The sequence below is a fragment of the Mesitornis unicolor genome, unplaced genomic scaffold (genome assembly GCF_000695765.1).
Source record: "Mesitornis unicolor isolate BGI_N332 unplaced genomic scaffold, ASM69576v1 scaffold4549, whole genome shotgun sequence".
Lineage (NCBI taxonomy): Eukaryota > Metazoa > Chordata > Aves > Mesitornithiformes > Mesitornithidae > Mesitornis > Mesitornis unicolor.
The window spans coordinates 24077-35574 of record NW_010205093.1 but is presented as its reverse complement, the minus strand read 5'-3'; the positions used below and the strand labels follow the sequence as shown (position 1 = coordinate 35574).

The 11498-nt window shown below is 37.8% G+C and overlaps 1 protein-coding gene across 1 annotated transcript in view; it reads left to right on the top strand.

The window, feature by feature from the left end:
* Positions 1–137: 137 nt before the first annotated feature.
* PDHX (pyruvate dehydrogenase complex, component X) overlaps positions 138–11498 on the top strand; it is a gene marked incomplete at its 3' end in the record, with an annotated part of 34429 nt that continues 23068 nt past the window's right edge. Inside the window, exons 1-2 of the mRNA XM_010191258.1 lie at positions 138–279; positions 8547–8630. Coding sequence (XP_010189560.1) covers positions 138–279; positions 8547–8630 — 226 coding nt within the window. The remainder of the gene's footprint in view (positions 280–8546; positions 8631–11498) is intronic.

Below are 11498 nucleotides of genomic sequence, written 5' to 3'. Positions count from 1 at the left end.
GGGGGCGTCGGTGAAGCCGCTCCTCCGCGCTCAGTCGGCTTGGCCACTGGTTGGGGGGCGTGCCGCTCTTTTTCTGCTCAGGCAGTGAGAGCGCCAGCCCCGGCGCTGGGGAGGGCGGGGAAGCGAGAAGCAGCAAGATGGCAGCTTCCATATGGCGGAGCTGCGGCGGCAAGGGGTCGGCGAGGCTGCTGCTGGGGGCATGGCCGGTGCTGAGCGCTGGCGTGTGTCCCCCCGTCCGAGGAGCCTGGAGGCGTCTGCACAATACCCGAGAGCTGCTGGGTGAGTGATGGCCGGATTCTGCACCCTTCGTTGGTAGTCGGGTGCCCGTGCCGTTGGCCTGCTGCAGAAATGTGTGTGGGAGCTATGCTATTAAGTAAGGGATGAGGGTGGGTGGTGCTGGAGAAGTGGAGGTTGGTGGGAGATGCGAGTGCCTGGTGGTACCGGGTGGGTGCGTGGATGGGCAAGGCCGAGCAGGACAGTTCGTCTACTGAGCCGGAGAGACAGAGCAGCAGTGACCGACTGAGACGTGGGTCAGAGGCTATGGGGATGGGTTGGTTTGGCAAGGTGCTGCTCGGTTTTATCTCTGGAGGTACATCAGGAACGGTGTGGGCTGATGGGAGAGTATTTGGAGAAAGGCGTGAGGATTATTAAAGGCCTAGAAAGTGTAATTGCTTAGAAAAAAAATAAGGAATTGGAATCTAGAAAGAAAAGCAGAATGATGAGAGATTAGGCCTTCAAATATGTAAATATTCTGTTGTGGGTAAGAAAAAAATTGCTTACAGTTGAAAATAGTTGAGTGTTTTCTTGGTGTAGGTATAGTAAAATACTGAAAGAAGGTTTTTTGCTTTGTTTTTTTTGGGGGGGGGGGTTGTTTGGTTTTTTCCAGAGTTTGGAGATTCCACCATTCTTCTGTCATGTTTTTATTCTACAAGTAATGTTTCAAGTAGGTGGAGAAAAGCATGGAAGCTATATTTTATGTAATTCCTTTTTTAAATTTAAGAAGGAGTTTGAATTTATTAATTGCATGTCTAGCATACACTTCTACATAGAAGTCAGTCTATGAACTTATAACAACAGCCTTTCCAGATACTTTTTCTCTTCTCAGGAGTTTGTTACAGAATTACTAGGCAGACCTTCCACCTAATTTCGGTATTTTTCTTTCTCTAAGCGATGCAGGTAGAGTTTTAGATGCCCAAATGAAATGTTATCTTTTCTTCCCCTACTTGATCTTAGTTACAACTTGTAAGACACTTCAACAATAATCTGTGGCATTGTTATTGGGTACTGGTGTGACACTGGGCATAAAATACGTGTAGTCTTTAGTTTTTAAGTGTGCTTATAAAGAAGTGAGCTCTTGCTAACCCTGTGTAATAAAACTGCGTACATATTACAGTAAAACTTGGTCGCAGTTTAGAGACCTGTTAATCGTTGTGGTTTAGTTCTCGGTATACTCTTCTTTCTAGCACTGATTCTTTACTCTGCAGTATGGAGATCTTTTCCTTTGCAACACCTGCTGTGTATGTTACAGGGAAGGCTGTCCCTGTTCTTGAAACGAACTGTATTTATTTCCAAATGTAATTAGAAACAATTTTTCATTCTTTGTTTTAAAAAAATATATATATTCACACACACACACATATATACATGTGTATATACGTGTGTATATATATCATATGTCCAATGTGGACATGTTGTCCAATGTGGCATTAGCTGCCTCTACGTTACTCTTATTATTTAACTCCTTAAAGACCTCTTGTCTACAGTCCTCCCAGGCAATCCATTATAGTACTTCATATCTTTATGTTGCAAAATGCTTATTTAATATATAGCTCGAGTTAAATTACTAATTTTGGGTACGGAAATGAGTTCTTTTTTCTTCCTTACAGTAAGCTTCTTATGTATTAAGGTGTATATATCACACCTTTAACTTGTTCAGGCTTTCCTCATTGACTTGTTTCTTTGAACCCTCTTAGTATTCCCTACTGCTTTTCAAGGTGGTGCATATCTCAGTGACACCACTTTTCTTAAATATTTATTGTAGCCTCTAAAATGGAAAACGCAGAGAAAAGTGGTAACCTCTCTGATAAAATACAGCTCTTTTGGACATCAAACACACTCTTGGTTCCTAGTTTGAGAAGTTAAAGTTAAGTCAGTTTTATTTTGTCATTAGTTCTATTTCTCCACTTTCCTGTTTCTGAAAATGCCACCATTAGATCATGTGGATCTAGTTTTGTTGTGTGATTTGTGTTTTTTGCTTCTCTGTATTACTGTCCCTCTCTATCATGGTGGTAGAGGAGTGAGGACGTCATTTTGCCTAGTCAAAACGATGAATTCGGAACTGAATTCCTAGTTTGTTTACAAGGAAGGGAGAAAAATAGAATGACCCTTCATATTAGAAGTCTAACAATTTTTCTTTGTTTTTAGTGTCTCTTAATCTTATAATTGATGTCAGGATGGAGTAAGTCTTTCAGTTCTCTACTGACTACTGATTGTGACTTAGGAAGTTATGAAATAGGTCTCCAGTGGAGCACATTAAAGCATTTGTTTTCAGTTCATTGCAGTTTTGTTGTCTGTCAGTGCTGTAGCTGCTTCCATATTAAAGGAGGTCAGAAAGAGACAATGAACCTGTGTTATGCAGGAGCAGTTTAAGTACAAAATTCACCGTCAGTGGGATTCTCAGATTGTAGTTAATAGGATGTTATAGAGGTCTACTGATCTGGTCTTCTCTTAAAGCCCCCCTCTTCAGTCTGTTTGGATACACAGCCTAAATATGCACTGAGTCTCTTCATGGAGAAAGAAGGTGGCAGAAATGCACCCAGACTCTGCTTGGTTCTTAAAATGTCACCAAGAGGAAATTCTTTTGGATGCACAGAGGGTTTTCTTTAAAATAGCAGCTACTGTTTTTGTGAAGTATTTTTAACTCCTCCTCCTTTTTTATTTAGATAATTGATAAGTAATAGCACAGTTACTGTTCATAGCAGTAAGATGAATGGATGGTGACTGGGAGTTCAGAAGCTTCAAATGCTCATGGCTTTAAATTCTTTTATGCCTATGAGCTCTGTCTTTGAGATTCTGTGTGAATTGCCAGAACTTTTTGCTTATCCATAATGAAAAAGCAAGACTATTTACTTCCCGGAGTGCTTGTAAGGACTGCCTGTACAGTGCAGCAAACTGATGTGAATTCAATAACTTTGTTGGCTTTTGCTGTTATTTAACAAGGGAAAATATTATTTGGTGAAGGGAATTGTTCATTTTAATATTATTAAATTTTTTTAGAGACATTTAAGCCTGTTTTCTGGATGTGTATGGTCATTAATTGAAAAATTACTAAAATAGCTTTGAAAGGAGACCATTGTTGTAGCTAGTGTTCTTGTGCATCTGTTGCTGAACAAGGCTGGGTTGTAACACTACTAAACTTCTCTGAATGTAGGCATCTCTGTGCATGAGCATTAAATGAATGCATAAGGAATGGATAGGTTGGTGAGCTTGGAGAACGAGAAAGGAGTGGCGAAAATGGAGCTGAAGTGCGCCTCAGTTTTGTTTTTTCTTTGCTTTGCGTGTGTGCTTGGATTGCAGTTTCCCAGTTGCTTTAACTCAAATTCTATCCTAGTTCTGACTGTGCATTTTGGTATTGATCTTGTTCATGCTGCTGTATGATGAGCCAGATCAAAAAGCTAACCTGACTGAAATTGTATTTGGGTTTGTGATCAGGGTCACTTTCTGCAAAATCCAGTGGCTGAATGTTGATTAACAGATACATCATAGGACTCCAAACAATAAAATAGATGGAAAATTTATATTTCTCCATGTGGGATAATACAGCAGAACTTCAAATTCTAACACTTAACAACTATAATTAAACTGGTATTTTCTTTTTAAATTAAGACGTATGATGTATGTGTTAAGTTCTTTCTTGTTTGAAACCATTTGAAAAACAGCACGTTTCTGTATTTAAATTATTTTGTAATTTAAGCACTGAGTTGAAGTTTCAGTGAGCAGTTTGAAGGAAAAAAAATCTGTGACATCAGCAGCTGTCTTGCAATATGTTTTAAGTCTGTAGGGACAATTCACAGAATTTTACAGCCAGATATATATTTTCCTGAATCAAATCACCACTCAGAATAATACAATATTTATATGTAATTATGCTTTGAAATTAAATGTTAGCAGCCTTCTAGGTGGTCATAAACTTTGTTACCCACAACTTGCAAGGTCTTGTGTTTAGCATCTTCAGAGAAAGTGGACCATAGGGCTAGTTTTCAAACTAAATATACCTGCAGATTCGTGATAGAATTACACTGGAGTGCTTCCATAGGTTGAGAAAGGGTAGAGGCTGTTTGATTTACAGTACTCTATTTACAGCATAAAGCACAGGACTAGAAGTAGAAAGATGGACATTCTTTACTTTTGTTTTGCTTTGCTTTGTGATGCAGTGTGAGCTGTTCCGCTAGCACTCAGATTTACATCAGTGATACGGAGATGAGCCTTTTTAATGGGATATGGTTATATTCTCGTGCCTGCTGAGGCTGCTAGGCAGCTCTCAGTTCCCCATGTCTTCCCAATTAGGAGTAGCAGAACACTGTAGGTTTTTTTAAAAAAATAATTTTCCTTTAAGCTGTATGATATGGTCTTAGGTAGCAGACAACTTCTTCTGTAATAATAACAAGCCTTTATTAGTTGCCTGGGCCTTACAAGTCAAATATTCTGTTTATCTGGTGGAAAACTGGGGAAGGATGGAGGAAATAATTTCTTTTTTTCAGTTACTGTTGTACTTGTCTCATCTCCCACTTAAAAAGAGGTTTTACAAAGTTTTTATCTAGGGATAAGTGAGTTTATTTTGTGTGGTGTGGTTTTGTTATAGTGTGACTGTTAGTAATAGGTCGCTAGGAGCCGGAGAAGACTGTTAGCCTACTGTACGGGCTGTTTAAAGCAGTCATACACTTTCTAAGGTCAGTTTGGGTGCTGTTCCACACTTGCAGTTACCATTCTTGCAGTGTGGCATAGTAGTGTAGAAAATGACAGTCCCTTGTTTTCAGATTTGACGTATGCCTTGATTTTTGGATTCTTCCTTCTGCTTTGTATCGTGTTTGTTTGTTTATTACGCACTTCATAAGTACTTGCTGCTGGATCTTCTCTGGTAACTGGGTCAAAGGACCAGAATTAACTGTGTGTTTTGTGGTAGTCCATAACATGAAAGGGAAAATGTTACAGTGGCACAAATTTGTTGCTCAATTATTTTATTTATGCCCAAGCATATTCTGGGAAATGGGTCAAGTGACTCTTTACTGAAGTGAAACATGTGAACCACCATGTTTAAAAATTAATTTTCCTCAGAGTTATGGGACGCTTTCACTTCAGTGAAGTATGTCCCCTAGTTCTATGTAGTCGTACTTATTTGTGGGGTGTGACTTCAAAATCATGTTTTAATTGTCAAAGTTGACTTCTCAAGTTAGACAAGTGAAACAGAGAACGCTTCTTTGCATCTTGTAATGTGTTATTTTCTACTTGCTGTTATCTGTAAATATTTTTTGAGTGAACATATATAAGTGTAAAGAAAACTGTGAACTCATGCTTTAATTTGTAGTCTTTGAACAATGATCATAGACAAACCATTATTTGGTAAATGAACACAGGTGTTTGCAGAATAACAAACATTCTTGACATAGTTAATTCTTCTGTGTGTTGGTCCAAGATCAGAGGTTGCAAGAAGAAACTCTTTAAAGAAAATTGTTGAAGGTGGTTCAGATGGAAATTGCCAGTGTTAACATGAATTTGTCTGGATAGATTTCTAAGCATTACAGTATGAGTAATATTAATCTTACCAGCATTTAAGTGCCATGGAAAGAATAGATCAATTTCTAGGACTTAAATAATAATTGAAATAATGGAAATGGAAATAATGGGAAAAAAAACCATGTAATATCTTTAACTCTACCTAACCTCTGAAGTATTTATGGTTGATTACCTGCATTCTTTTACATGTGTAATGATTTATTCTTTAATAATCATGTAGAAGCGAGAGAGACCAGGTCACATCTATTGCATATATTAATGTTAATGAATTACAGGACATTGATAGACATTTTTAATTCCCTTAAACCATTGCATATTAATTGAAGTTTTGATTTTGTCTTTGTCTTCTCTGAGATCTTAACCACAGTGACTCTTAGGACTTGAAGGATAAGAAGCGTTTTCACTCTGCATGACGTGTGCTTTGCAGCTCAAAACAATTTCAGGTTTTTCCCAACAGTTAAAAATGTAGTGTGGTTTACTATTGAAGGATAACAAGACTTAATGCTGGGTATTAGAGAAAAGGGAATACAAAGCAGAATTGATTCTTGCTGTTGCATATAACGTACTTTCTACATGACTGTTTCTGTTCTCTAACTGAATAGATTCAGATATGGTAGTTCAAGAAAGCCTCAAAAATCAGTCAGCTTCTGGAAGCCTACTCTTACAAAACAGTGTCTACAAAGTTGCATTTATTTGACATCATAACTATCAGAAACATAGTATCTCTTATATTGGAAGCTGTATGTCAGAATACCAGTTTGGTATATTGAGTCAAATGACAAAAAATGTGGTGTGCTACGAAGCCAAGGAATGTGCTGTGTCATGAGCCTTGTCCTCAGAAGAGGTTGTGGTGTTATGTTGCTTAAATACTTTGAACTTTTCAGGATCTTACTATTTGGCTTGCAAAGGAAAGAAGACTAAGATTTTACCTAGTCTCTGTGTATAGACATCCATGAGAAGGATCTCTGTAATGAGAATGCTTTCAAGCTTTTAACAGAGACATAAGATCCAATCACTGAAACTTGAAATTAGGCAATTTAAGTCTGCCAAGTAGGTACAGTTTTCTAGCAGAAAGGATAAATAAACATTGGAAGAGTTTATCAGTGAAAGAGGTAGATCATCAGTGTCTGGAATACTAGGATCAGGGAGGCTTTATTAACTTAAAAGATATGCTTTAATCGCTCTTCTGGAAAAAAATCCACAGCCTGTAGCAAAGAGGAGGAGAAAAGAGGATGTAGTGTTTGTGGTGGATTTTGATAAGACCAGCGAAACTTCTGGTCTAAGAATTCAAGACTCTGAATTCCAATTTCTTTTTTTAATGCTTGAACTTTGGTGGTATGGGTTTACATGCTATGCCTTGGTGTGCTCTTAATCGTGTGGTTCAGCATTAAGACAGAGGTCATAGCTAAATGTAAGTGTCTAGCCTTTGGTGAAGAGTTTGAAAGGATTCTAGCTGGCTGTGCATTTACAGCCCCCTCTGTCCTCACGCTTGCATGTCCATGTCCAGAAGCCTGAGGATGGATAAGTACTCTGAGATAGAAGACACGGTGCCTGCCTGCCTGCTACTCTGGTCATACTGCTGACATACTGCATGACTAGGAAGAAAAACTCTGGTAAATGCTACTGAGGATTTGTGGGTGGCATTACACTGTCCTCTGTAGCACATCATGGTTCATCAGCAGGGAACATATGAATACCTCTCACTCAGTTTCTCATGATTGCAGGAGTTTTGGCCTCCCTTGAGGACTAGGATATGCGTGCATGCATGTGTCTGTGCATATGTTCTCCCCGCTGGGCTTGGTTATATCTGACAAGTCTTACGTTAAGACTCCCTGTCCTGCCAGACAAGCAGGAAATGGGAGGACAAGTCTTTGAGACTTACCACATTCACTTGTGTCCTGGAGTAAATGAGAGGCTGTGGCACAGCATTTTAAGCAAGGTTTGGCTTGGAGATAGGCTGACAGGGTCAGAACTAAGCATATGCAGGACCATGTGCGGAAAGCCCCACAGAATGGAAATGTGGTTTGGTTTAGTACATACGCCCCTGACATACGAGAGGCAGGGGATATTAGCTGGTTCAGCTTTGAAATTTATGATGTTTTAGAGGTGAGGGGGGAATAGAAAAAAATAAAATCATAGCTTCGTGCTACCTACTGATTCTTTCGAGTGTATGTTTGTATTTTATAGCTGCTTGTTCATTCTGCACACGATAGCTTGTGTGTAGTTGGAGCTCTAGCAAATTGTAGATATTTTTCTGTTTACATTTCTATTGGACAGAAGTTATAATGCTGCTTCACTTGTGTCCACAGTGGGATTGTTCAGTAGGTCAGGCTGAACAGAGGGGTATTTGAAATACTAGCTTGTGTATTTTTAATAATGCACTAAGACTTGGTCGTGGAGAGTGTTTCCAGTAAAAATTAATCGAATCAAAGCTGAAGCAGTTGTCTTCATCACATCCAAAGTTTTTATATCATATTTTTACTTAAGACAGAGTCTAATTTACTTAATACTTTGTATTAATTATGACTTTATATTCAAGTTAACCCTTGTTCTCTGTGTCACATAGGTTCTCTACTTACTGCCTTGTTGGTGCTTTGGGGAGCACATGCTTGTATGTAAGCTTAAAAAAAGAGCATCATGGTGAATCTTCTGTTCAACTGTCTTTCAGATTAATTCACTTTTTGTTTCCCTTGTCTTCAACAGTTAACTGAGAAAAAATATTTAGTCTAGATAATTGTGTGCTTGTTTTACAGGTATACCTGGTATTAAAGTTCTCATGCCTGCACTTTCTCCTACAATGGAAGAAGGAAACATTGTGAAATGGTTAAAAAAGGAAGGTAAGATAGCATTTTCTGTGGCCCAAATTGTTGTAATTATTCCACTATATAAATCTATTCCGTAAGAATAAGATAATTCTTGTTGTACCTTAGTATTTTGAAGCAGAATGCTTGATATGTGGACACCGCCTTCTTGAGCTATACCCACTTTGAAATTATTAGTTCTTGAAATATTTTTCCTGTAGTTGTCTTCCAAAAAGTTGCATTGCATGTATTTTTGAAAAAATTCCATTGGGCTGTTCCAGGGTGTGCTGGTTTTAATTCCCAGTATCGTCATGCTGATCAGTAACACTGGAATTCTGAGAGCCTTTGACTTTGGCTTAAAAAAGAAGAGCAAAATTAAAATATAGCATATTGTCTTACTTGGCATATCTGTGACCATAATTAGTTCCTGATATTTTTTTCCTTCTAGAAAATATACATAGTGACTACATTAAAAGAAGTGAAGAAAACTTTAGAAGAAAAAAGCAAAGTGATTTAATGCTTATACTCCTTCTGTCTGCAAAGGATGCTCATAACCACAGAATCCTCCAGTGAGCTGGCCATCTAGATGTAGTGGCATTATTGAATATCAATCTTTGATAATCTCATATCCAAGCAAATAACTATTTTAAAGCAGTTGACAGAAGAAAGCTGATTGCATATGAAATGTTTCCCCCTGTATAACCAGCAGGGGTCAGTAGAGTACTATTTTGATCCTTTCTCTGCTCTGTGTTAACATCAGGTTTTTTCATTTTATGGTCTCAGAGGATGGACAGATGATTTCAGCACTGCAGAGGTTCAGTACACTGTTAACATGAATCTAGTTGACAGCTTTACTATTTCCTTCTCATTGTTAATGCAGTTTCATATTGATTCTTGTGTGTACAAAAAAGTTGTTCTCATAATAAAGCAGTGTTTCTAAAAACTTGTATTTACTATGTATGAATCTAATGTTGATGAAAAATGATAGATTGGCAGCCCAGGAGACAAAAATCCTCATGTTATTATGAGCTGGAAACAGAATAGGCAACAGTGCTAGCAGTTTCCTTGTGCTATGTAACTGTGTTGCCTCCCGAGACATGGCTTCCAGGGACTTCAGTCTCTATGATTAGTGAACTTTGATTTAATTTGCATAGAGTACCTCAAGGAATGCTGTTTGTAGCTTGATTTGGATACTTCTCTGTCAGTAATTGAACAGAGCACATAGACTATTGAATGCCAATTGGATGGGATCCCCTAGAGGGAAACTTGGCTTCAGTAGAGATCCTAATCATTTGGCCTTGCTATAAGAACCTAATAGCTTAAAAAACCTCAGACAAACCCCACCTGAGGTTTTTGAAGGGCACTATATGAAATCTCAGAGCTGCTATTCAGGCAGCTTCTATTACTAATACCACTCTCTCATTAGAAAGTGTAAGAGCAAAGCTATGCTCTGCAAAAGTATGCTTTTCCAATCCTACCCATTAGGAAAGCTGATTTATAATTGACATCAAAGAAGGGCATTGATTAAGAGCTTTCACAATTTTTGCAATCTAATGAAAATAGCTATGATCTTTTCTATTGCGCATTGATACTGAAACGCGTGAGATTTGCTTGAATGCTGCTAAGAAATATTATTCTTAAAATTGCATTGAATCCATTGTCTACCAAATTTATGACCACTTCTTAGTGAATTAAGCTCCTTTCTGCTTGTCTGTCTTAGCTCTGTAGGTTACAGAATTTGCCCAACAATTTTATTTAACATCTATTTAGTACTTGCCTGATGGTCTGATAAGTGTGCTAATTGAATCAGTGAGCCAGCGGAATTAAAACACTAGTATGGAGCCTAGAATTTACACTTCCTGTTAAAATCTGTTTATGCTCTAGTTACTGCAAAGTGCAGTGTGGCAATGATATTATTAAATTAAAAAGATCAGGTGCTACTTTGTGTACTCCCCTGCCACGGTCCATAATAGGAACATTTATGACTTATAAAGCTAAGTAAGTGACTGAGCTTTGAATGTTTCCATTGTTTACCACTGTGGAGATCATACAACGCTTGATTTTTTTCCCTTCTAATTCAAGTAGTCCTGAAACAGGAAATAATTATCTTTTTAAAAAGTGTTTATCCCTTACCTAAATAGAAGTAGTAACCTGCACTAGGTTTATTCTGATGCTCAAGTACAATAGAGTGATATCAGGAATTAAATGAAATGCTTAGACAGGTAATACTGTTGCTGCACTTCTGGTACTGGGGAAATACTAAAATTTTACTTAATATAAAAACTGTAGTCATGTGTTAGGCTTGTACATATTGTCCCTATTTTTCAGTGCTCTGTAAGAAAAAGGCTACTGTGTTTTGTTGGAGACCACAACATTCCACTACCTCAAATTTTTCAATGTCATTTCAATTTTAATGTAAGCAGATACAGATATTCTTCAAAAGCAGAGGAAGAGTATGCTTCAAAATAAATCATAGGTTTGTGTAATATGGTGAAAGCAATTTCGAACACTTGTGCATGTTTTTATTTCACAAAGTGTGTTTCCGAAAGACATTTTTTGACTATATAGAAAATTGAGGAAACGAGCTTGCAAACATGGTTTCCAAAGAGATTAAGGTTCCTGAGGTATTTACTTGAATATATTTAATAGTGCAGATACAAACAAGAGAACTGTGATACTTAGAGATGTTGTTGCCTGTGACCGTTGTCCTAAAACTGTTTTAAATGTCTTGTTTGGACTTACGGCTCGCAATGACTATTGAAGGATCACGAGGTTATTCATGGCAGTTGTTACCAAGTGATGGTGGTGTAGAAATAAATTTCATTGTGTGTGTACTTCCTCTTGGAAAACCTACTGTAAACATCAGTATTTGTAATATGTTAGTGTTCTGCTGCAGCAATTTGT